This window comes from Oryzias latipes, chromosome 7 (genome assembly GCF_002234675.1).
Source record: "Oryzias latipes chromosome 7, ASM223467v1".
In the NCBI taxonomy this organism is placed as follows: Eukaryota; Metazoa; Chordata; class Actinopteri; order Beloniformes; family Adrianichthyidae; genus Oryzias; species Oryzias latipes.
This window is the reverse complement of record NC_019865.2, coordinates 3,130,481-3,158,145: the sequence shown is the minus strand read 5'-3', so window position 1 is coordinate 3,158,145 and position 27,665 is coordinate 3,130,481. Positions and strand designations below refer to the sequence as shown.

The window sequence follows — 27,665 nt, the reverse complement described above, 5'->3', positions numbered from 1 at the left end:
TTTCATTTTTTTTTTGTTTAATTTATTTTATTGTTTCTTTATTGTATAAGTGTTCAGTGATTTTATTTACATTTAATTTCATTTTCAGCACTTTGGTCATCTTTGCTTTTATTATTATTATAATGTATTATTTCATAATATATTTTGAGAAAATTAACTTTATTACGTGTTTCAATGCAAGTCCTAACCTTTCTTGGTTAGAAGCATTTTTTATGGTTCTATATTACTGAGTTTTTTGTGTTTTCTGGAACAAAAACAACTGCTAAAGCAACCATCTTAACCAAGTGTGCTTGGATAAAAAAAAGTTTTTATAAAAAAACTCTGGTGTAAAGCGTCTGTATCATACTATTCTTAAGCCTTTTAGAGTAAACCATATCCATGTATATGATAATATATCAACTTTGGTACAAAAGAACACATTTTTTATTTAATATTAATTATTTTCCTGAGTTCTTTCCCCTTCCCTTAAGTAAGATGACTCAATCTCTGAGGCTCCGCCTTTCTCTCCTTGAGGGTGCCGCCCATTTCATAACGTCAACCTATAGCCGGGCTCTGCTGCGTGTCTGTGTGTCCCCCATGAAAACAAAGCATATCTGAACTTGTGCAAAGATGGATGTCAATGTTCATTCATTTTCTATTCCGTTTTGTCCCTTTTGGGGTCATGGGGCTGCCAGAGCCTATGCCGGCCACTTGTGGGGGAAGGCAGGGGATGCACTGGACAGATAGCCTGTCTGTCGCAGGGCCACAATCACACACCCATTCACTCTCACACAATTTAGAGTTTCCAAGTAACTTGTGAAGCATGTTTTTGGGATGGTAGGATGAAGTCGGAGTCCCCGGAGAGAACCCACGCATACACGGGGAGAACATGCAAACTCCACACAAAAAGGTCCCCCATTGATGTTCTGGTTCAGGTCCCCAGCTGGGCCTTCTTGCTGTGAGGCAAGAGCGCTAACCACTGCGCCACCGTGCAGCCCGGATGTCAATATTGTGCATTGAAAATGAAAGTGTTTAGCCGATCACCGCTAGCTCAGCGGAGAAAGTTTGACCTAGCAACGCAGTTGTGATTGGCTGATAAAATGGACCAATCACAAAGACAAACCGAATCTGACATCCACAAGATATGAGGACACTTGTTATGCTCTTGTGATTTTTGACAGAAATGTAATGCCATGTTTAGTAGTTTTATTGTTTATCCGTATTTTATCACATGTTCTGACGAGACCAAAAACATTTCTTAGCTACTAAAAATACTAGAAACATCCGTTAGGAAGAAACATTTCTATTAAATTTAAAGTAACTTTCATTTCCATGTTTTATATTAAGAACTTCTGCAATTTGAGACACTCCACTTTCTTTCACCTCATTTGTTATTTGGTAATTATGTTAGATACTGACAGTTTGAATATTTTGCAGAAAAATCCCCACATAGGCACAACTGTTCAAATGAATCTTTGTATTTCCTAAATTTTTAGCATAAAAAGGCTTTGAGTGGTCGCGTCTGCTTACAAAATAGAGGGACGGTCGTGCTGCCCCTCCCTCAGGCCCAGCTCCTCACCTTGTGTGCTCACTGCCCCAGCTTTCTGAGATCTTTTCAAATGAAGATCTGTCAGCTTCAGATGAAAATGTTTAGGGATTTCAACCATCAAAACACCTGTTGAAATGGAAATAAGCGTGGGTTTCTCTTTAACTGATCTCTGACAGCAGACTTAACTTGCCTTATTGCAGCACAGAGGCCTTTTCTTCTTTCATTTTTTGACATTTTTATTCCTTTTATGCATAGCCGTTCAATCAAGGTACTCCACTTAAAGAATTAGGCCTCAGAGGGTCATCATGTTCCTGCAGGGGAGGCTTCAGTGAAGCCTGAAACGCTTCATGAAGGCCTCTGAGGAGCTAAAATGAGCCGGGTTAAGAAAGGCTGTGATAACAAAAATGGCTTCTGTGGCTTCTTATTACCATTTAACTGGAATTTCTTTCTTTCTTTTCAGCCAGAATAGGAGCCTTGAGTTTCATGAATTCTGTCTGCAGGAGGTGCTTGATTTGATAAAAAAGAATTTCAGTCAAAACTAAAGAAAGGAAGCCCACTCGAAGGAAAGAGAACTTCTGTGTCACCTCTGGTCCAGATGTTTTTTCCTTTACTTACTGAGGTGAATTTTGGTTTCATGTTTGACTTTAAAATAGTTTAACCCTTTAAAACCGGAGCTTTAGGACCAGTGTTGACAGTCTTTGAGTTATTATACCTCTACGACTGTTGACTCAGTTAACGCAATTCCAGCTAATTCTGAAGCGGAGAAAGCAAATTGACAATAACAAGAAATCCTTAGGGACGTTTCCGGTAAAAGTACGAGTATTTTCACATCAGTTTAACGACTAATTATCCTTTTGTTTGATATATCTTTGTATGGATATATACGTCTGTTGGTTGTCTTGTTTATTAATAATTCTGCTTTGATTGCTTAAAAAAACATTTCCATCTACGCAAATCTGCTTTTCTCTGCATCCACACCAGGCATAGGATGTGCATTCAAGAATGCACGAAACTGGCATTCCTGAAAGCATTTTCAGTATACGGTGTTCACAAAGACAGTCGCGACGCATTACGGGCGCATAAAAGCTACAGTTGGAAGAGGCTTGGTGCAAAATGTCCAGGCGGTTCAAATCTGGTGGAGCCTCTTCTGCAATTTTTCTTTCACAGCTCTAACTCAAAGTTTAACCCTTTTCTGATTTTCTATGTGTGTTCAATAGCCGTGCGTGTTCACCCAAAGCCAGAAAACAGACTTGCACAGCAACACGTAAATGCCAGAAATTTGAATCCCAAAAGACTTTTCATCACAAGTGGTGGCTCAAATGCATATTTCAGAGCCCAGTGTGAACGTAGCATCACACTGCAACCTTTATTTTAAAGTCTTGACCATAGACTTTTTTTTTAAACAATGATGAGCTCTGATGTCACCCTGAGGGGTGGATCCACAGAGGGTCAATGGGTGAGGCAGATGACCTTGACTTGCCACAGTCCCCCCCCCCCCCCCCTCCTATAACTTGTGTTATTACAACTTTGTCTCCAAACAAAAAAAAATCACTCGGCAAAGTCAGCAAGCAGTAAATCAAACACTCAATAAATACCAATTGACATGTTGAAATCTTTTTATGGCGTTCAAATTCTCAACTCCGGCAAACAGTTGTGCATATCTTTCTGCATGTGACCCAAAACGATTAAAAGGTCTGTGAAACCTCTATTACCCGTTTTTCTTCCCAATATTAACTGTCTTATTTGCAACCAAGCTGTCGACTGTTTAAGTCTGAGCTTCCAATTAAAAAGAATAAAAATTGCATTTGCCTGCAAAAAAATGATCTGTGATCAAAAGTTCATTTCTTAAGAAAAAATGTGCAAAGGGATGACGAAATGAAGTACTTGAATGAGGACTTCCACATTAAATCAATGCAACAGAATTTAAACAGTGTGACTCTGCTTGAACAGACCGCTGGCCTTAAAGCAGCCTGAGAACGTTTATGCATCTTTGTAAGTTTTTTGTGACATGAGCTTTAAGGTGGGATGTGCCGGCCATTGCAGCAAACACTCCACCCTGGATCTGTGCTGATTATTGGTCGTCTTTAGCACAAGTTTAACACTTGTGCTATCCTAGATGACCCCACCCTTCCATTGACCTGTTCTCCCTACCATGACAAAGGTGGACAAAGGTGGAAAGATTTCATGTAATCCATGGACACCAGTGAAGATCACAAATCATTGAAGAAAAAAGGTTCAGAGCAATGTCTAGTGGGTCTAGATGACCCAACTCCCAATGTTAAAGTGCCTAGGATAGCACAAGGGTTAATTACAGACGGGTGTCAACAATTTTGTTATGAGAGTAAAGCGGAGGTGACTTTGTAATGAACTCCTGCCGCTCTGCAGAAACTATGTTCTAGAAAACAACACAGGTTTGGGGATTTTGGCTAAAAATGGCATAATCATAATTAAAAAACCACTGGGAACTCTTTGGTAATAGATCAGAAGATGATCGGACCGGGACTTTAAGAGTCTTGTTTGGTTCCTTAAACCGCCTCTAATCCTCCCAAAAATTGCTGCGCTGACTTTTTAATATCTTATGCCCTAGTGAGTGTCTGTGTTTTTCCAAATTGTTGCCATTAGCAGAAGATGTTCCCCCTTTGTGTTACCTCGTCTTTGAAACAATGATTGTGGCAATTTGTGTGTAAAATGATGCCAGTCTGCCTTTCCATATAAGATGCTCCCTGTAATCCTGTTATGAGTGCACTAAATGGATCTTTTTGCTTTCAGTAAATTGAAAGCTTTGTCTTCCATTGGGGTACACTAAAACTTTTTTTAAACAGCCGCAAACAATTATGGTTACAAGCATCCTAATATGAGTGATGTAGATCAGTTCAGGATTCCTGGAGTTCTGTAAAAGTTCTAAAAGAGATTGGTGTACCATCTCCCAGCGAGCTCTTCTTAGCCATTTGCAGAAGTTCGCAATGATTTGTATGGTTTTATTTTTTTTTTTTAACTTGTCCTGTCCAACAGCTGAGCTGAAGGCCTCTTGTGTTGGGCATATTTTACTTTTACAGCAAGGATTATGAATCTTCAGACACACCAGGTGTATATTTGAATAAACCCCTTTTATAAATTAGACTAAACTTTATTCATATTAGTTATATTATGTAACACTTTTTTGTTGGACCAGACGGAAAAGAACAGGAGGGAAAAAGAGAGAGAGGGATGTTAGAGAGAGAGGGGGGTTTATATGGGTGGGGGGGATGTAAAATCATAAAGCATCATAAAGCAACAAGTTGCTGGAAGTGTATAGTCATAGTTGTCAGGTGCAGATGTATAACAGTTTTAAAAGGGGCGGGGCCCGTCCACAAACACACTCAAAGGTTACAAACATACCTGTTGGTACTACTGCAATTCACACGCATATGTATGCATTCAGACCAACACGTGAAACATTTCAATCAGGCACACAAACTATTTGTACAAAGGTGAGCTAGCACCTGTGCATGAGTGTTTGTGTTCTTCTAAGGTGGACGACGAGGTCACCCAGAACAGAACAACCACGGAGCACAAAAGAGGGTTGCCCCTTTGCCCCGCCCCAGAGTCAGAGAAGGGGGTGACATTTTCTTTTATTAAATTTGAGGTTTGGGGATACATTTCAAAGTTTATCTGTCAAAGTAAATCATCAGTCAACACATAAAACTGAGAAATGTGGGAAGACAGAAATATTCATTCAAATTTATGTGCCAATTTTCAACAGCTGCCCATGTTTCGGAGAAACTCCGACCTTTCAAACTAACGTTAGAGGCTTCATTCTAAAGGAATCTTTTATTTATTTATTTTTTCAAACACGGCCTCTTTTGTCTCTCAGGTTGCTTGTTTTCAGTTGAGCCGCAAATTGATCTTTTTTTTATTCCAAGCACTCGTGACCTCAACCACGTAGATTTTGTCCTTGGAGAGATGCATCATGCATCTTCCTCCTGTGGTTGAAGAGTAGCAGCTCAGAAGAAGTGATGCCCTTGAGCGGATGAGCTGCTCGAGGAACAAAAACAAACTGCTGTCACTTAATCAGAGACGCAAATCCAGCTTCGTTATATTTTGAAGTTGAAAACACTTGAATTTACCAGACATTTGTTTTTCAGTCAAGGCCTTTTGTGACACCTTTCAACTCTGAATAACAATCAAATTTGGTGTCGCGCACAAACGGCCTCAGTGGTGGATTTGTCTGAAGATGTCCCCTGACAGCAGATCATATGGAAAGTGAGAGAGCTTTTTAAAAATAGTCGTTTCTTTTGCTGCTGCAGGCTTTCATTGTGTAGCTCCTGAAGCTGCACACAAGAATCCTCTCCCTCTTTTATTTCTGTCCATCCACACTGCTACCAGGCTTCCATATGAAGCATCCCACTTCTCTTATGTAACATCATTTGTCGGCGGAGTACTGGCAGCTTCCATCCACATGCATGGGTGTTTCACTCCATTAAATGCTGTGGGAGACAGCCCCCCCGGCTCCCTCCCAACCAGCAACGGTTAAAAGTGAAATGAGTGATTGAATAATCCGTGGTGTGAATCCTCTTTGCAGACTCTGTGTTATTGTTCTGCCACGGGATGTTCCTGCATATTCTTTCGTTTGTAGAGGCTTGAGCAGTGTGATTCATCAGCAGGTAGGAGTTCATGTTAAGCTGAAGAACAGTAGGTGTGGCTCACTTCGCAGGACTTTTGTGCTGATCTGGTGAAGAACAGCATGAAGGTGAATAATTGTTGATAAAACCAGTTTTTGAGACAAAATAAGACTTTTATTCGAAATTAGTCGATTTTTGCGCATTCTTGGTACTGGTTGGCTTTCAGTCGGTCAGCTGTATTTTAATAAGAGTCTAATGGCTATGGTGAATAAAAGCAGTTGCACCTTCTAAATAAAGGTCACTGGTCGCTAATTACTCTCCAGCTCTCCTAATGAGATCTGAGGAAAGAGTGAGCTCCCTTCCTCGCTTCATTCAGGCTCCATGTCAATCTAAAAGAAGCAGTTTTCAGAAATAAAACTGTTAGTCTGATTAAAAGGATGACGGCTGCAGCATGTTTTATCACAGTTATGTGCGTGACTCAAAATTACGGCATAAAAAACATGCAAGACAGTAGAGATGCAGATGATGTGATAGAGTTTGCCCCTGGTGCTTTTACACTTAATTGCATGTGACAAATAAAAAATTGAGAAAGGGGTTGTTGTAATTGCAGAAAATCATTGGATGCCCCCATTACCAACTCAGTGGCCTGGTGGCGGAGTGTGTACCCTGAGACTGGTAGGTCAAATCTGCGATCGAGTCATTCCAAAGACTCTTAAAATGAGACCCAATGGCTCCCTGCTTCACACTCAGCATTGAGGGTTGGGATTGGAGGAGTAAATGATTGACTACTTGCTGTGCAACAACTGACTACTATTACTACTGACTGATGGTCACTGCTTCCCAAGGGCAGGGTCAAATGTGGAGGACAAATGTCACACACTTACGTGTGTGACAACCAATGGGACCTTAACACTTTACCTGAAATATGTCCAGATTTGTTTCTTGGCAGATGTTCAAACCAGCTAAACTGTCTCCGCGTGATGGAGCAGCCGCTGAACTCCAACTTCCTCCTGGGTGGTTGAACTTCCACCTTCTCCCTAGTGGAGACCCCAGCCAACCTGTGAAGGACTTTTCTTTAGAAGTGGCTGCTTGACAGCACATTGTGATCGTAGCTTTGGAAGGTTTGGCATCACAACTCTGGAAAAAGGCTCAGCAGAGGTTGTACTTTCTGCGACAACTCAAGAAGTTCAACCTGCCTCAGGAGCAGCCGACCATCTTCTACCCTGCAATAATCCAGTCTGTTCTGACCACATCCATCATGGTCTGGTTTGGATCAGCAACTAGACACGACAGGGACAGACTGCAGTGAATCATCAGATCTGCTGAGAGGATTATTGGCAAAATCGCAAAAGACCCCTGTCATCCCAGACACTGCCTTTTCAGCCTCCTCCCGTCAGCTTTTCTTCCCCCGAGCCGTCACTCTGATGAACTCCTGACCAATCACAGAGCACGGAACACACATGAGAACTGTCACACTGTAGATTTTTATTTTGTATGTTCATTTATCCTTATATCTATCTTCATATTACTTTTTTTTAATTATTCATTCTTTTTTGTTTTTATCCTTTAACCCTTGTGCTATCCTATGGTGTCAAGATGACCATTGATGTGTTCTCCCTACCATGACAAAGATGGATAAAGGTGAAGAGGGTTTCATGTAATCCATGGACACCAGAGAAGATCACAAATCTTTGAAGAAAAAAGGTTCAGAGCACTGTCTAGTGGGTCTAGATGACCTCACTCCCAATGTCAAAGTGCCTACGATAGCACAAAGATTAACCCTTCTTCAACCTTGCTTGGTTTGCACGAGAGCAAAAGACACCAAAGCCAAATTCCTTGTACCTGCACTTGGCCAACAAAGCTGATTCTGATTCTGACAAGCGCTTTTAAATCACTGGCTTGTCTAATAACAACTTGGCTGAATAAATGCTTGTAGATAATAATAATAATAACAGAGCGACTAAAAGCGCTGCCCCCCAAGGTGGCAAGACGGGCAGGTGGGACATGGAGTTGGAGAGAGGAAGAGGAGCGGAGAGACCGGGAGGGAATGGAAATGTGAAGAAGATCAGAAATGTAGGGTGGAGCCAGGGTTATGGAGTGCTTTGAAGGTTATGAGGAGAATCTTGAAACTAATCCTTTGTTTTATGGGAAGCCAGTGTAAGTTTTGGACAATAGGTGTGATGTGGTGGGATAACGGGATCCTGGTGATAATGCAGGCTGCAGAATTTTGGAGAAGCTGCAGTTTCTTAAGAGATTTATTGGGCAAACCAAACAGGAGGGAATTACAGTAATCGATTCGAGAAGTGACAAGACTATGAACAAGTGCAGCAGTCGTATGAGGAGTGAGATGAGTTAAAATCCTGCATTTTAAGCGAATGGCCCCCACCTGGACCTTTCAGTTGGCTTTTTTTTTTACTAACAGCACATACTGAGCGTCAACCGTGCTAAAGTAATGCTTGGAACAGAAAACTAAGAGGCAGTTTTTAATAATGTGAGAGCAATGGTCTGAAGTCAAACACAAAACAGTATTGTCTTCATTTTATTTACCTGGCTTGTGCTGGTTGGTGGAGGGAGAGCTAGAACCGTTCCTGGTTGTTCTCAGCCATGAGGACAGGTTGCCAGTCCATCAGAGACAAACCAGACAAACCTACCAACAGACCGTTTGTCTGCTGGAGAAAGAGATTGGACATATCCCGAGACTTGAATCCCGATTGTCTGTTTCAAAATAAACACATCTGAATTCAAGCTGAAATTTAGGAAATGTACACTTCATGTAATAAAGTTTAAGTCCTATCAATTATTATTCACCTGGGGGGCAAAATTTGTTCTGCATTTGACCCATTTGGGGGAGCAGTGAGCTGTGGACACAGTCACAGTAACACTTAGGTGGTTCAACCCTGAGTCACCTTAATGGTGATTGCCAACCATTATCTGTGAACTGGAGCGAGTGAGTGTGACGTCACCCTGTAGAAAAGGGTTTACTTCCAGCTCCAACCACATGACGTCCAATCAGTCACCATTTTTTAGCGATATGGATGTTGCCATGTTGGAGCCAGATGACGTCAGTTAGCAGTGATTGGTCTGAGTTAGTCTATGTCAATATTTCTATTACCACCACTCTTGTCAATCAGGAGTGAGCTTGTTGGAAATCCACACCCCTACAACTTCAAAGTGGGCTACACAAAATCTGTCAAATGTTTTGAACCTTGGATGTGGGGGGCAGCAGGCTCCACCTACTTTCACTGAGGCATCTGATTGGTCTTGAATAACATGGACTACAGAAAAAATGTAATGAAAAAAGAGGATTATTAAGAACATGTTAAAAAGAGATCAGAGCAAGAATGGTCATTCTTACCAACAGAACGGGATTTTGGCTATTTGGAGTCACTTCCTGTTTGGAACGTCAGGGGGAAGAGTCCCTTAGTTCTCATATGCAATAGATGGTATCAAGCAGGAAGACGTTGGGTCCCACTGTCTTTTGGTATGACGCAGTTGTGGATTTGAACCCACAACCTCCCAGTCTTAGGACAGACACTATGTACATGCAGGCCACTGAGCTGTTCTACTCAGTCAAACCTTAAGCAAATATTCAAAGAAGATAGTTTTACCTGAAAACATGTTGAGTTTTTTTGTTTTCATATATGTTTACCGACTTTCTATTATTTAATGTCTTACTTACAAAAAGGTTGCAGCGAGATTTCACAAAGGTTTTGGAATGCTTAGGCTAACCTGTAAAATGGAACATTTTGACACCCCCGCACCTTTTCTGGAATATTCCTTAGAAATCCGGTAACTTACACACGTTTGCCTGGTTGCCTTGTCTCCAGCTCTTCTTTGCCCACTCCTCTGCTGAATACCTCTGTCAGCTGTGCTAAGTTATTGAGAAGATAGAAACACTTAAGTTGGCTAATCGGCAGCAAGGGGAGAAGGGAGAGCTGGAGAACCGGAGAACCTGGTCCTTGGGCTTTGGCTCAGTGAGGTTTCAGCTCCAACTGGTCATCCTTACCACCTTAGAAATAGAATCTGATCTTTCAGGCTTTTGTTTCTGGCAGATACTGTGCTTCCCAAAATGATTTGTGGAGGACTGTTGGTGGTTTTCCACAGCACATTTGTCACTTGTCCTTTTGGTTTGAAATTGTTTTAGCGCAGGTTGAAAAAGGCATAAAAGCCAAACTAGCACTTTTCCCAAATCATGTGCTCTTTTGCATTTTCCTTCCAGCTTTACAGCTGAACACATTCTGGTACACACAGTTCTAGAGCACTCGTCAAGAAAAAGGCTTTTTAATTCTCTGAAGGAATGGCAGCATCAAAAACTGGTTTGTGTTATTAAAATGTGGGATTTATTGGGGTTTCTTTACCAAAGGCTGCAATAGATATTATTAGTTTTCTTTTTAACTTTCAAATAGCACTTTTGCTCAATACTTTTTCCAAAGTGATTTACAGGTTTTGTGACAATAGCTGCGGTTACATGGAAGAAAGTAATCGGAGTAAACACATGCTTAGAAAAAAAATGCGTCATGTAAGCACGCCATTCGGAATACTCTGCCCCAATCAGACTTATTCGGATCAAAAAGTCATGCCTGTTGTAGCAAGGGAAGGGTGTTTTGTTACTGTGTATGCTCGGGAGGAAACTGCTGATTATAAAATAATAATAATAAAAGCCCGCTTTGTCTGTTTACAACGGAACTCACTATTTCTTCTTCTACGGCTGTTTACGGTATTTTAGACAGTTCTGCGGATGTCAAAGTGATCCCAAGTGTGGCGTACTTAAACGTTTGTTAAACCTTTTTTCTTCAATCATTTGGGAACTTCGCTGGTGTCCATGGATTACATGAAATCCTCTTCACCTTTATCCACCTTTGTCATGGTAGGGAGAACACGTCAATGTAAGGGTGGGGTCATAGGATAGCACAAGGGCTAAAGACATGAATGGCTAATTAACTGGTGGACAGCTCACCGAGCTACAGCCTGGAAATCAGACATGCCTTGATTTGCAGATTGTGAGGATTTGACCATCTAAACTGGGATTGAGGTAAAGTTTTCGAACAGATAAATCCATTTGGCCCAGGATTATTCGGCAGATTGAATGCATCATCTCAGTTCCTTTGCTCCTCTTTCTGCACTCCTCTCCCTTTTTTGACAGCAAATCAGCAGATTAGGGGGGGTGTGTGATGACCCTTCCTTACTTAAATTGCTATGTGGGTGATGTATTAGTTGAGGATATCTGACAGCCAAGTCTCTTTAGCTACCCTTTCCTCTAACTGAAATCCACCTGACAGGGATGAACCCGGATATTTGCCTCATGTTTATCTGCATAACAATGACCTTTATATCCCTATGTATCCTCCACTCTTCTTGGTATGTGTCCCGCATGACCTCCTTGTTATCCGTGTTCGCCTTTCCCTACGTGTCCTGCCCTTTAATATCCCAGCATATCCTTCATCAGCCCTTCCTCCACATCTCCCACCTCCTCCGCTCCCTGTTCTCAACACCCTATCACCTTCCCGTTTCACCTCGCAGCTTCCAGATACGTTTGGACAACATGTCCGAGTCTGATTACTTTCTGAGTGTGTGTTCATGCAGAGCAAGAAATCACCCAGAAAAAGACTGATTTAAAGGATGATCACTGCTCTTAGTGAGGTTCAGTCTTATTGACTGAATAGAAATGTTTTTCTCTGAAACGGTTTTCCACCTTTCATATTTTTTTAAACTTTAATAAATCAAAATAATAAACTCACTTAGGATTATGAGTTCAAGATGGATTTCTCTGTTCTACAAAACATGGTTATTCTTCTGCTGCAGAATCCAACAGGCCATAAGGCCATGACAATGACTTTCATCCTTTTGAGGGGAAAGAGTAAAGAACAGAACTCAGAAATCTATTACTTATAACAAGTCACCAAAATCAGCCCAACATCATCACACTACCACCTCCATGTTTAGTCCTAGTCACAGCTGTAACTTTGTGTGGGTACGAGCCGTCTGCGTGAGAAAAAAGCTCAAACGGGGAATATAGGTGGTCGTAGGAAATATCAAGGTTGCAGACCACTCTGTGAATCTGCTGAGGAAAACAAAGTATGTTTCAACCAACAGGTTGCAGAGAACACTTGCACTACAGGCAAGTTTGGTCTTTTTTTATGTTTTTGAACCCACCAAATCCTGCTGGCTTTGCCAGTAGCTTGTTAGTGCTGTTCAAGTGATGAGTGTGCGCTCCTTGCTTGACTGTTAGAAATGAGAAAATTATCACGTGCACACCGTTCACACTGTGCACTGCGTGCATCATCCCCCATACGTCACAATTGCAACTTAATTAGCCTTAGACATCCTTCACGTTACATTTACCACACGCACGCACGATAATGATACGTTCCATTTTCATGATGACCCTTAAGGTGGCTGTATATGCCTCAAAGGAACTGCAAGACATCCAATCAATATTCCAGACACAACCCAAATACCTGCATCACCTGGATGTTGCATTTCATCTTTAAAAGTCTGTTGTGACATCTTCCAGAAGGTTCTTCTTCTGTTTCATCGCTCTACAGAATATTCGTCCAAAGGTTTTGAGGAATTCTGACCTGACCCGGGTCAAGTGAGGCTGGCATCTCTTTTCATGCCCTTCAGCCGCTTTCGTCGTCAGCTGATCAGTATCGTGGGCTGTTGGTCACTTTAGAAGGTTCTGTCCTGTTCTATGTTTTCTGGGTTCCCGAAGCTCCAGAAATGTCTAACAACCTCTTGAGATTGACTCATGTCAGAGGCTTTGATTTTCATCTGTTCTTGCAATGATTTACATGACACCACGATAATTTTCTTGATTTTATCGTGCTTCAACCTTCTGCTGAAGTGATTTCTTGAATCTATACCAGATTGGAGAGCTATGGTTGTTGAATTGAGCAAGAGAGGCTGGACTTGGCTTTTCAAAAGAACAGCGTGTTACAATAATTTAGTGACTAATCAGTGAGAAGGATTTTAGGCTTTCACAGATGCCACGACAGCACCTGATAACAGTTTGATCAATAGCTTTTTTCGAACACACATGTGCAAACCCCCCCAAAAAGTGTAGAAAATGTGTTTCCACGGCATCACAGACATACGATGAGTAATGAGTAACCACTATAAACTATTCCTTGTGATGCATAGAGAGGCAGACCCCATAGACTCATCTTAAGTGAGCCGTCATCCAATCAATATTTCAGTTTTTTCTGTTTTTACACAAACAGCTTTGATTTTTTTCCATTGGCTGAATCGCATCACTGAAGGTCAAGTTTCAATGAAAATGAAAAAAAAAAAAGATGTCATTTTGTCTAACTTTGTTTATCCTGGTTTGGTGGAGATCTGTTCTTTTCTTGGAGCACTCTCAAACCACAAAGCTGCAGATCCTCATCGCAGGTTAATATGATTTGGACTCCAAATCACTCATGTAAAGAGTCCCGCCTGCCTCACAACTGTCAGGTGTCTGTGTGAGCCTCGCTACAGTCTGGAGGGGCCGTCAATTGGATCGCGACTCAGCGGCACGGGCTCCGTCCTTTGTTCGTCACATCCCATAACGCTGGCGATCAGTCACCGTCTTGAGGCGCTCGTTTGGTTTTACCTCGGCCTTCCGTTGACCTCTGAGAGTTCTGGCGTTCCGATCTTTATAAAGAATCTTTCCAGTGTCAGGCTGTGCATTTGGATCCTAACGTTAAGTGAATTGAAGGGGGAACAAGCTCGTCACAAACTGATTTGTTTCCATGAAACATGACTTGCCAACACCCCCACCCATTTCAGCAGCACTTCATGCTGTTTCCCGCTTGGCTAACGATGCGTCAAAGAAAAGATTGTTTCCCTTTAAACCCACTCCCAAAAGATTCTGTAGCCGCTGCCCTTTCGTCTTATCTCCCCTCTGGTAATTGCTCATTAGGAGAGAAAATGTGGTTTTAATCGTCTGCTGGCCCAGACAATCAGAAGTTCATTAAAGCTAATGTCTAAATTTCATCGAGGCACGCTGTGGTAGATGGTGGATGCTAAAGACAAAACTTGTTTTATTTATACGTCCCTTGAAAGATTTTAATGAATATTCTTCAGAATTTAAGGTCAAACATGGGAGCATATTTAAAATATATATATTTTAAATATTTTAAATATATATATTTAAAATATATATATTTTAAATATATATATTTTTTTAAATATATATTTTACGTGTTTTTTGTCATTTCTGGAGCTAAAAAAGTACATGAAGGGAATCCCACTATGCAACAACTACATGTTGTAGTGGTTGGCCAAACTTGGTCTTAATGGAGGCTTGTCAAAGGTTGAAGCTGCAATTAAACACCTGACGATGAGGGAGTGGAATACAGTTCACAGTTATTTGTGGAAGATTTCTAATGATAAAGGTCATTTTTAAAACTTTCTTTCCCTGTTTGATGCTTCAAAAGTCATCCCTTCATGAATATTTATGTTATGTTCCAGTGGAAGCCAGCGTTATGATGATGAAAAAGATTTCGTCTTTTGAAACTTATGTTAAACTGTTTGATTTTTATCTTAAATTCAGCAAAAAATACAAAAATAAACTCAGGCACGGCTTGAAAAATACAATAAAAGAAAATTGTGAAGTTATGGCATCAAAAACAGCTAACGTTTCAGAAAGATGAAGGAGATGATCAAAAGTCTTGAGGAGATGATTAACTCTCTTTTCCGTGAACAGATGCGTGTGTGTATTTTTACTGCAAATGTTCAACGAGATCGCATGCTAACGAGTTAACAGTTAAAAGCATTTTTTCTCAGTGTAAACCCATCTGACTGTGAAAACAGCAAACACAAAATCCTAAGAAAAGGTGAAAAAACAACAACATAAAAATATAAAAAAATAACAAAATGCAAGTTTGTTTTTTCTTTTGTTTTGTTTGCATCATTTCATCATATACTTTCTATAAATATTCTTAGTAATGTAACAGATTAATTTTTTCTGTTGTTGTTGTTCCTGTTAGGTATGATTTTGACGACATGAATACATTTTTAATTGTAATTGGTTTATTTCAATCAAAGCGACAATAATCCACAAAACAATTACAATCATCAGTTATACATTCATACAGAGACGTATCAAACTTAGAATAATTAGACATTAAATCAAAGATTGCTTGAAAGGGAGTAGAAGGAAGCAAACTTATATAATGCCACCCCCGTTCTACCGTAACCTTTTATATTACATGATTTATCATTACCCGGTTCATAAGATTTTATCAGACAGAGTTAAGAATCCTTACGCATCAATAAAGCACATAACAAAGATGAAGTATGATAGATAGACATAACACTGATTCAGAAATCATCATACTGTAGTACATGCAGATCAAGTATCAAAAATATGTGCAAATTATTTTTCATTGGAAAAAACATGAGTCACTTTCTGGGCCAAGTGAAGTGAAAAGATTAGAGATCAATCACTTTTTTTTTCTTTTGTGTTCATCAGTCATTCTAATATTTTCAATAATTTTGAGGCTGAAGTAGCCGTCAGACTTTTTGGGTTTTTTTAGCCTCCAGTTTCCTTACATGTTGAGGGAAAAAGCTAATCTTCATCCTCTGTAAAATGTCTGTATCTGTAACTGGCTTAAACTTTATTTAAACACTTGAATTCTTGCAGGAGCCCTCAAAAATGTGAGAAAGATTTTCCTTTAATCCAGCGGTCCCTAATATCTTTTAGGCCACAGACAAATTGAATTTCAGAGAATATTTTCACTGACCGGCCTGTTCGAGGCCAAACTCTCCCATGGACCGGTTTCAGTTTGTGGGTTGGGGGCCGCTGAGTTAATCCATCGGCTATAAAGAAGCAGCAGAAAGACTGCTGGACTTTCAGCCACAAGATTCACAGTGTTGACATCAGCAGCGTTGGAACGTGTCAAAGAAGATGCTGCACCTTGTTTTCAAGTTTCAAAAGGCTGCTGCCTTTTTTAATTTTTATGGAATTACACATATTAGTAGCTGTAGAGAGGCCTGGGTGAGGAAGACGGCCAGAAAAAACAAAGAGTGATTATTTCTGTGCCGCTCTGCAGGTTTACCAGCCAGAAAAGTCAGCTCAAGGTTTATTATGTTTGCACCAAGTTTAACCGTTTTCCCTCATTTGTGGTGAAGGTCTTTTGCTGGAAAAAAAACTGAAGTGCACAGAAATGCTGCAGCAGATATAATGAAAATGAATATGATCAGGTGTGCCAGCATGCAGCAAACATGTACTGACTGTCTGAATCCTCTTCTCTTTTTCCTTTTCTCATGCTTTCCGTTCGGCCTCTCCTCCTTCCTTCTCTGTCCTTCCAGTGGTTGTGTTGTATTTACAGGCGGTGGGGACCAAAGAATGGAGGGAGGTAAGTTACAGTATGATGCACTCACCTGAGCACGAGCTACTCATTTTTGCACAAACAGATTATTTGTATGCATGCAGGAGACATAGAAGCTATGTTTGTTCATATTTGTGCGGGTGAGCTGCTCTGTGTTTATATTAAGAACGTTGTGACAAACATCCTGACCTATTTGTTAATCATCCTCCAACGTCTTTACTTACTTTTCCCCTGTTTTGTACCCTTTTCCTCCCATCTCCTATATTCCACCTTCTTTCACTCTTCGGTCTGGTCTAAAAAGAAATGCGAAAACTAAAGTTCATCCTCAAATACAATAGGGGTTTGTACAAATAAACACCTTACGTGTCCAAAGCAGGACCCCCTATTGTAACAGTAAAATGTGTCCAAGGGGCCACATTGGGCAGCTCAGCTCCCATCTGTTTGCTCAGCTGCTGGACAGGACAAGTTTAGAAAAAAAAAGGAATATGATTTTACTATCAATGTCCCATGTTTCTGAGTGCAGGTTACAAAGATGAATTAATCATCAAAACCACAACTTCAAACATTTGGGAGATTGACGGAAAACCAGAAGATTTAAGTTTTCTTTTAGCTCACTTTTTTAATACCCATGAGTTATTTTATTTTTCTAAAACAATCTTCAGATATATTGTTATTGATTTATGATGAAGCTTTTTCAGTTATTTAAAACATGCCAAGTTTGACTGAATTATGTAGTATTTTTCCATTTCACAATGAAATATAGCAGAATTCCCAAAACAGTTATTTTAGTTCTTTTTAGAATATTTAAGGTATTAATCTCCTTTCTTTTCTTTACCAGATTACTGTAATAATATTCTATTGTATGGCATTCGATCCTTTCCTATTCTAATTTAGCTTTTAGCACTTAATTTCTCGTTTAATTTGTTTTAATATTCTCTTAGAAATATTTTACATGTATTGCCTAGTTAAATATTTGGTTTAATTTTAATAGTAGGTATGAATTAAGATTTTAACCAATAATGAGCATATTTAGAATCTTTTAGCATCATCTCACTATTGTTCAGCAAACCTTCAGAAAGTTTAACAAGTGATTTTTAAACCTTGTTTTTGTTAAAAACCCTCCACTAATATTTGGCTCATAAGTTTGAAAATGAAATTCTTTCAAATTGGATTAAATTTTGCATTAATTATGAAAAAATCCTTTTTTCTAAAATGCATTTTAAAATTTGTTTTTGCAAGTTCATGTAAATTTAAACATTATTAAGCATGTTTATTTTTTATTAAATAATTTAATGTTTTATTTTAACATTTATAATCTAGTCAATATTTTTACATTTTTTCAACTATATTACACATTCTTTCATGAATATTACACATATCCTGTATTTTATTTGAGCTCTCTTTGTGAGCTTTAAGACCCTGTGGCATTTTTCAGCTCCTGTTGTTGACCTTTACAAACCTTTTTAACATGTTTCCGTATTAACATTTTTTTGATCTATAAATATATATGTATATCTATAAGCCACCTATGGAGGCTTGGTATGAAATGTGGAACCAGTGTAAATCTCGTGAATTTTTCTCCAGACATTTTCTTTCACAGCTCCATTCCGATATTTGAAACCACAATTATTAATTTCTTGTCCATGTTGATGTTTACAACTGGCTGCTACTTCAGTGATTTAATAAGGACGCTACCCATACGTCACTGCCAAATCCGAGTCCCTGATTGGTCAAAGTTCAGCTGTTTTGCTATTTCGCAGACAGATATATAACTGGTTCAACTTCCAGCTCACGATCCATGATCACCTGCTTAGTTCGTTTAGCCCAAGAACAGCCATAAAACCTGCGTAGCGATGCGTAAAGGTGAAAGTTCTGAACTTGTAAGCACAAAGCGCTGGTTTACGTGCATTTACATGCTTGAACGCAGGTTGCTGCTGCTGGAGTGAAGCTACATTCACATCGATAATGTGTTGCCTGTTCGAGAATGCATTAAAAGGGGTTTCATAAACACGCATTTGGCCCGCGTTGTTCACACCGGATCAGCACCTGACAAGCAGGGGGGGGGGGCTTCTTCTTCTTTTTTTGCTGCTTACTAGCACGTCTGCCACCTACAACTGTAAGAAGCTTGATGTGAAATGTTGAAGCGATGCAAATCTGGTGAATTTTGCTCCAGGCTCTTTCTTTCACAGCTCTATTCCGATATGAATGAGTGACTTGGTGTCATTTGATTCCATCTGAGCACAAAGCGCAGTTATTAATTTCCCCTCCATGTTGATGTTTACAACCAGCTGGTATTTCCGTGATTCAATGAGGACGCCACCCATACTGCCAAATTAGAGCCTCTGATTGGTCAAAGTTCAGCTGTTTGGTGAACTAGCAGTTCAAGTGGTTGAACTTCCAGCCCGCAGTCAGTGAGCACCCATTTCTACCTAAAGTCTGAGAACGAACTTATAAACTTTTGTATCAATGCATGAATGCACGAGTTTTGAACACGGAAGCCCAAAATGAGAGTTTGCAAAGATTTTCCATTGAGAATGGCTGCTTGAACACGCATTGTCACAGCTGGTGTGTACATTATGTTTTGTAGCTTCAGTGTAGCTTCAGAGCACATTGGGAAGTCGTAAAACATGCTTCAAAAGGCCCGGAACCATACTGAGGGTTAATGCAAGCCTTGAAGGGTTTGTTTGAGACGAGATTAAAAACTTGTTGAGTATTTTAGAAACATTTTAGGCTTTTTTTGTTTAAATATTACATTGTATTTCTTGTCCTCCTGTTATTGTTGTAGCTGCATCACAATATTGATTTTTTTCTTGAACGTGTTACCGAAAACAGGAAACGACTTTACCATGGAACCCCTCCCCTGTAATTCCATTCATAAGATGGGAAAATGAATTTTTCCTGCACGCTAAACCTAAAAAAAAAAGAAGAAAAAAATCACTTTTCTTAAACCAAACAAATGTGTGAAATAAAATCAGCTGGAGAAACTGCATTACCTGCGATAATGGAAGTCTTATTTACATGACCTCCTTGCTCCATCTTACGGCTTTCAGCAGCAGCTTTCCTCTTGCTTCTTCACAACTTAACAACAAGTGAAGTTTACTGAATTTGCTGTCTGTGGCTTGCACTGTGACAGCTGGTGCATCTGTGCAATGACCTGCTGCATATCTTAGAGGCATGAGGGAGTTGACAAAACAGCAGCTGGCTCACCTTTCCTGGCTGTCCGTCTATGACCGTGCAGAGTGTTAAGAAGAGCCTGCGCTCTCATCACTTTATTTGGGTGTTTCATTGGAGGCGGGCCTGGAGTTCTTCCCTCTCCTCACTGAAAACGCTTCCTCTCGGCCTGTGTCTGCTTTTGCCTTGGGCTCCAGCTTCAGGCGTTTTTGCAGCTCACTAATGGCTGCTGCAGGGAGTCCTGTTTGGAGGAGAGCCCATGCACCACCTCTGAGCTGCTGCACACTTTAATGTCTTTCTCATTCAATATTAAGGGTTAAAATTTCAGAGTAATCGAAGGTTAAATACACATGTGTTTCATCAGTAAGGTTCCATTATCATCCTCACTTAGTCAACTTATCCTGTACTTTATCTATTTATCCAACTCTTCCATCAGTGTTTGGTGCATCACTACGATTTAATGTGTTTTGGAGTCATTGTGATGAAGAAATTAGAATGATTGGTGTTCTATATCATGTCTTTTTTCTGACATTTATTTTCTAAGACCCGGTTTGTTTGTTTTCTCTTCATATCATTTTCTTTAACTGAAAAACACACTCAAATCATTTGTTTTGCAAAAGTTAACCCAACAGGAAAGATCTGAGAAAGCTCTGGAACAAGTTTAGAGGCGAGTTATCATCCTTAGACCTCCTTCTTAAGCTGCTTTTGATTCCATTTGAAAATGTGTTTTCTAAATTTCCATTATTTGATGTATTCCTCCGTTTTTTACTCATATGCTTTTATGTATTTATCTGTATACTCATCCTGTAAGATTTATTTATTAATTCATTTATTATTACTTTTAAGTATTTTATTCCTTTTGGTGTGGACCGGTCCTTACAATATAATTTCCCTTATCAAGCCAGATTTCTACAATGGATGTTTTTTTAATATTGTATGTTTCACTGTGTTGTGTGTGTGTGTGTGTGGTGGGGGTGTATGTGTTTTACAATTTTTAAATTTATTTTTTAAGATACAAATAATTTATATTTTGTAAAGCAGGTTTTGTTAACTTTATGTAGAAAAGGTGCCTTATTAACCCTTGTGCTATCCTAGGCACTTTGACAATCGAGGGATATTGATATCTATCTAAGAGATGATGTGAGTAGTGTCATAGTTCCCAATGTCAAAGTGTAACTGTGGTTATTTCTACTCACATCATCTCTTAGATAGATATCAATATCCCTCGATTTTTCTTTTACCGATTCAGAAAACCTGCTGGATCGCTTCCTTTCAGAAAGAAGACTGTCATGATTTTTCATTTTATTGTTTGAGAATCCAAATGAGTCACTTCCAAATTTTTGCAACCTGTATTATTTAATTGATTTTTCCTGTAATGCCTTTGGCAATCAGCTTCTATTCTTTGTTTTTGGTAGCTTTTTTGTTTTTATTTCTAATTTCTTGAATGAGTAACTCGTGGTAAAGTATGTTTTGTTTGTTTGGGGATTGATGACCCAATTGGAAGTCAGCCTTTTTACTTTTGAATGCGGTGAATCAGAATAGGTTAAACATTGGCATCTTTTTTTGTATTTTTCTTTAGATTTCTTTCTTTTTCAAGTATATCTTGTAGTTCAGCAACATTTTTCATCTACAATTTTTTATTTGATTAAAAAGTTTGAAATATCCTATTAATTTGATTCCACTTCATGATTGTGTTCCACTTGTTGTTGTTGATTCTTCACAAAAAAGTACAGTTTTATGTCTTTATGTTTGCAGCCTGAAATGTGGCAAAAGGTTGAAAAGTTCAAGGGGGCAAAATACTTTCGTGAGGCACTGTTTTTGCCTTGAGTTTATGTTTTGTATTATATTGAGGTAACGCTTTCTTTTACAGTACAGTACTTACAGTGTACTTAAGTGGTAATAACATGGTACTTGTACTTGTGTAACTACTGGGTACTTACAGGGTATTTACATGGTACTTTTTATGGGACTTAGTGGGTACTTATATGGGACTTTTTTGTGTCTACTCTGCTTACTGTGTATTTATGTGGTACTATTTGGTTCAAACCTATGTGGTACATGCTGGGTATTTATAATATACTTACTGGGTATTTACATGTTGTGCAAAGGTGTTTTTTTGTCGTACTTACCACATGTAAGAACAAGGCGAGTACAAATAAAGTACCTTGACCTTTAGGTCTGCACTGTGTATATTTCATGGTATTTACAATGAATTTACCACAGAAACTACCCCTTAAGTACAATGAAACTGGACTGTAAAAGAAAGTCAGTCCTATTTCCACTTATTACTTGGTACTTTCAGTAGTAAATGCTGGGTATGTTCACGTATTACTCCCCGTACAGTGTATATACACACTTGGTCTTCTGACCTTACAAAATGAGACAATGCTAACTTGTTGGTAAAGGTAAAGTAACTGCATTGTAAAAACATATTCTGGCCTGATTACTTCTTGTAACATGAGGCAAATTCAAAGAAAAACAAGACAGCAGTAAAAACAATCTTTAATAAGATACACTTCTGCAGCATTCAAAGTGTCATCACAATAACATTTGTTTCAAGTACAAAACAGTAAAAAGCAGCAATTTAAAGAACAGATTATTTTTAATATTTCATATTTGACTTTTCTTCCAGAGTTTTGTGTTGTTCCAGGAACACTACTTTGCATAACTAATGCGTGGGTCACCCACCGTGAAAACAGGAAAGGGCCCCAGATCCTCACCTTTTCCAGCCAAAGTCATTTCTGCAATAGTTGCAGTCCAATGTATTGTATTTTCGTCTCTATAACACTGGCACCATGTCAGGGTCTTGCTTTTGGTCAGTTGAAATTCCTTCAGCAGAGTTTGGTATCGGTGGAGGACTTCTTCAGGGTTTGTAACTGCAAGAAAAATCACAATACAAGCTCAAATGAACATAAAAAAGCATAATGACTTTGACGTTGCTCCTTTATTGTTTTATGTTGAAATGACGTTTTATCTGGAGGAGGGGGCGTTTTTAACACTGTCTACTTCCGTATTGATGTTCGGATGACAGTTTCATGACGTCAGGTGACAAATGAACTTCAGGGTTTGTGAATGAAAAGGAGAATAACGGCTGCAGCGGTCCTCTACACCCAAACACGTCTCTGAGCTCCTTATTTTGCATATGAAACTCCGCTTTACTGACACCGAATCCCAGATAGCCGGCTCCACTAAAAATAATCTGATTTAGAGTCGCCAAAAGGTTCCGAATCTCTGTTTTTTAAACCTATCCGGAAATAAAGCTTCACAAAAGGCTCCACATATTTCATCTTCAAGCTAGGCTCCGATAAACGGAAAACTTCTGTTTATTTCCTTGTTAATCTATGACTTTTTTTCTTGTAAATTTACAACTTAAAACCTTGCAATTTAACAGTTGTGATTTTCTTTCTAGTAAATTTATGACTTAAAAGTCATAATGTAAAAAAATATAAATTTTTGTTAACTTGCCCTAAAACTCTGTCTTAGTTTTGTAAATTCAAAAGTAAAAAACAAAAACCGGTTTTCAGAGATCAGCAGCAGCAGAGATCATCCACCAGAAATGTTCAGTTCTTCTGGGCTTTGTTTCTGGATGTGAAACCTTGAAGGGTTTGTTTGAGACGAGATTAAAAAGCAAAATAAGACAACTTTAAAGACTTTGGCAGGTAGAGGGTCTTCTTGGGAGTAGATGAATCAGAAAGGTGTTTAAACGTCTGCACGCTTTACTCATTCATCAAAATTATTTAATAATTTTAATGATCAGAAGTGGCACCACATCTGGGTGTCACAACAGAAACATAATTAATTGCCTTTCTTAAGGTTTGTGTAAATTCCCACTGATTTATGTCTTTATGAGAAATATATGCTTTAACCTTTACATTAGCAACCACCATTTGCCCTTGCCATACCTCCATTGTTATAGTGTTAATATTAGCTTTTAAACTTTTACGTTTATATTGATAGACTTTCACCAATTCAGTTTTTTTGATCCAAAGATCGTGCAGATTAAAGGGGTTTATTTTTGCACCGCATGTGAAAAAGATAGTTAATAGCCGTCTCCCCAAATAGGTGACAATGTTTCAAATTTGAAATTTCTATTGGGTCCAATTTTGCACAACTACAGCGTCACCAACGGCCAAAACAGAGAGGAGAGGCTATCTGTGGGGAGTCCCACAGGGCTCTTGTCTAGGTCCACTTTTGTTCTTATTACACGCTGCTTCTTAGAAAAATATATTCACAGCAATCCCTTTAAGTATGCATGATTGCCAGATGTATTTTCTGAACCAAAATGTTTATTTTGTTAGTTAGCAACTACTCCCTAATTATCCCTCTGTTTAAAAAAAGAGTGAAACAACAATGTTCTCTTTCATCAGTATCATCACACCCCTCTTTAAACTCAGGCTCTTGTGCTTTAGTTGTGCTGTTTATTCTCAGTTCTCTAAGAAGAAGTTCTGCTAGTCTACACAACATTCTAAAAAGCAGTTCCCACCTTTATTTTGAAATTCCACTGAATGTTTTTTATGTAATCTTCTGAAAAACTCTTTTGCCATTTTTTTCTGGTTCCCCATATACAAAAACTTTTTTTACTGGCTTGGTGTTTTCTTTAGTAAACACACATGAAAACAAACATGTCTCAAGGACCACAGGAATGTGCTGCTGGGTGTTAATGGCAGGCATCCTGAAGTCCAGGGCTCTCCTCTGTGAGGTGTGGGGAATGCATTGGCTGGAGAAGAGCTCGATAGCCTGAATTGTGTGTGCGAGGCGCTAAAGACATGAGCCGGGGTGTTGAGGCTGAGGTGAGTCTGCTGCAAGATCAATAGCTCATTACATGATGCTGTCAGGCCGGGCCGTGGAGACCAAGCCGGAGCTCCACTGGGGGGATTACTGGTGTGATTGTCAGGGTGATAGAAAGACGCCCTGGCTCCGGGGATGGGCCGGCCTCAGTGCACATACAAGTTAGAGCGCTGGTTCTAATGTTACCCTCATTCACTGGGGATGCAGAACTGATATGATGCCGCCAAAACATTGCATGAGATCACTTTTTGAGAAGTTTTCATTTTTATCCACCCTAGAAGTGAATTGTGTCTCAAAAATATCTTATTGGTATTCAGTATTGCTGCTGCTATGACTTCTAACACGTTTATGTTGTTTTCCTAGTTTGGCCGGACGGAGGTGATCGATAACACTCGGAATCCAGACTTCGTCCGGAAATTTGTGCTGGATTTCTTCTTTGAGGAGAAGCAGAATCTAAGGTTTGACGTGTAAGTAATCTTTGTTTTCTAAACTTTGACATCAAGATGTATAAATTTCTTTTATCTCCACACAAACAAAGTCCTCCATTAATCATCGGACAATCATAAATCTGTTTGTCTACTGTGTGTTGATCCCTGTCTCCACTGGGTTATCTGAGAGCACATACATTAATTAGTCTGTTTATAAATGATAAACCTGACTGTCTAAAGTCTAAAACTATGGGAAAATATATATCTATATAAAAAAGAAAATTCAACCAAAAAGACCAACAAGTGTTGTGCTTAAGTTCCTGCTCCAGATCAAAGTGTTCACAAACTCAGGAACTTATGCAGTTCAAACACAGCGGAGACGGAAGGCTGTAAAAATGCTGTAGTATGATTCAAAAGGATAAAAAACACACACACAAAAAAAGAACACAATTCACAAACAAATCGAAAAATATTAGTTAAATCTAGCCGGAAAATGACTACTTATTTGCACATCACAACTTATTGACTGGATTTAAAGCTTTTCTAAGACGACTACTGTTGTTTTTTTCTCTGGTGATACACACATTAAATATGTTCAACTACACACATACATTACCTAAAAAGGAAAGAGTTGGTCTCATCCCAATGTGTTCTCAAGAACAATAAACTTTCTTGAAGCCACTTTTCCCAAACACGTTAATCATTAACACACATTTTCCCTTTATTTTCTGGATGCTGGTTGGCCGTTTCATTTCTTTGTCCACAGAAACAACCAGCTGATTCTCCAACAATGCATTGAGTACTACTAAGGTCACTACCATTGACTGTGAACAAAACGGTTTACTTTCAGTTCCAATCGAATGAAATCAATGCAGTCGCCATTTTTTGGCATTACGGACGCCTCCATGTTGGAGTCAGATGTTTTCAGTAATCGGTCTACATTATGACCATTGGTCATGAGGCTCCCCCTACTTTTATTGAGGGATCGTATTGGCCAATTTATAACTTGAATAACTTACATTACAGAGAAAAAAAATTAAAAAAAAGAGAGGAATATAAAGGATATGATAAAGAAAGCTATCAGTGTAAGAATGGTTGTTCCAACAAATTGAATGACTGCTTTTTATAAAAGTCTATGGGATTTTGACTTCTTGGAGCCAGCGGGTATACTTCCTGTTTGCGAGAGGGAAAGGGTCACTCACTCCAGTTCTCGTATACAGTCAGTGATCACCACTGAATGAAATCTTTTAGGTTTATGTGGACTTATCACATGACCTGCAGTTGTGAGACTTAAGCGAGTTTCAAAAATGACTTGAACCGTGCCTCTAATATTTTTTTATTAATTTGCATTTTTAGCGTATTGAATGCATATTTCATTTTATATTGTGATGAAAACATTTTCACAAAAAAATAAATAAAAAAATAAAATAAAACAAAGAGTTCCAACTGCCTTAAACTCCAAATAATTCCAGTTATGTTGGACTAAAGATGTAAAACTTCATCTTGACTAGACTTGACTGCTGATTCAGACTTCATTTTTGTCTTGGACTGCACAATGAAGATCAAAAACTTGAATCATCAAATTAGACTTGAGCTGTTATCGCACTTGGAATTTGACTTGGACTTGCAAAAAGTGACCTGAGAGCCTGTTGGGTGAAAAGTGAGAATGTGTCGACCCTGAAGAAGCTGTGGGGTTGATAGAATTGAATTGAAAAAAATACAGTTTTTTGTGTTAATTCAGTGTTGGTTTTTCATTGTTTTTGTCTACCACTGCTATTTTTCCTGATGCAGGTATAATGTGGACTCCAGAAGCTGCAACATTTCCAAACATGTAAGTACATTCTGCCTCCTTTAAATGACAGTTTTGACGCATGGCTATTTTTAGTGATTGTTGATGTTAAAGCTCTAAGATTCTTCTCTGACAATGTTTTTTTATTCTTTTCCCTCCCTGTAAAATCAATCATCTTGGAGAGCAGAAGGTGAGTGCTTTCACTTGCAGATTTTTGGCCTCCTGAGTCCTGGTATTATGCTTTTGTTCATTGCACTTTTCATTTTCCCGTAAACCGAGGTGTCCCCAGACAAAGCTTGTAATTTAGTGCTCTGGTTCATTCGCTGTGATTTTATTGAAATTTTCTCCCACTTTATCCAATAATTTCATCAGAAAGTAGCAGCTGGAACACCGTTTTTTTTTTTTGTTTTCTCCACTTCAAAGCTTAGGCAGCTGTTGATGTTTCACTGCAGCAGATTGTTCATGCCAGGGTTTTAACGGGGGCCACACGGATGTCCCTGTCAGGGCACCTCCACCTCCCCCACCAGCCCTCTGCTCCCGTTGGCCCGCCTTGTGTTATATTATGCCGTGTCATCTCTGCCTTTTATGTCTGGCGTGTTTGTCTCTGAAACGACAAAGTCTGTTCTTTGAGGAAAGTCCTGAGTGATCCGCTCTAATGACATTTGATTCAAATGCGACTTTCTATTTCACAATATGCAGCTCTTTATGACTTGTTAAGCTTGACCCAGTTTGGTTCATGCATGCTTATGTAAATGCTGGAATCAGTATGCAGAATTAATGTTTAATTTAGGATGGCATTTCAGTGAGATGAGATTGAACTTTAATGACTTCAGTATCTGTGCTACCATCACCATCAATTTTACGCTTGTTCGTGTCTTTTAGAGAGACATCGTGTGTGATGCTAACACTGGGAAAGTCTCATTCTTGGGGTCTCGTTTGCTGAAGGTTTGCATGTTTAAATGTCTGCAAACTTCACAGTGCACAAGAAAATAACCAAGTTGCACTTACTTAAAGCCTTAGTCGCATGCACCTGTATGGGGGGGTGGA

General features: G+C 39.1%; 1 protein-coding gene across 2 annotated transcripts in view; it reads left to right on the top strand.

The window, feature by feature from the left end:
- Nucleotides 1-27,665, top strand: part of cpne9 (copine family member 9) — a 123,059-nt gene that overhangs the window by 14,469 nt on the left and 80,925 nt on the right. The window contains exons 3-5 of one of the 2 annotated variants that reach the window (XM_011476712.3): nucleotides 16,423-16,469; nucleotides 24,765-24,868; nucleotides 26,621-26,660. In XM_011476712.3, the coding sequence (XP_011475014.1) occupies nucleotides 16,423-16,469; nucleotides 24,765-24,868; nucleotides 26,621-26,660 (191 nt within the window). The remainder of the gene's footprint in view (nucleotides 1-16,422; nucleotides 16,470-24,764; nucleotides 24,869-26,620; nucleotides 26,661-27,665) is intronic. The other variant, XM_011476713.3, reaches the window with a different exon arrangement.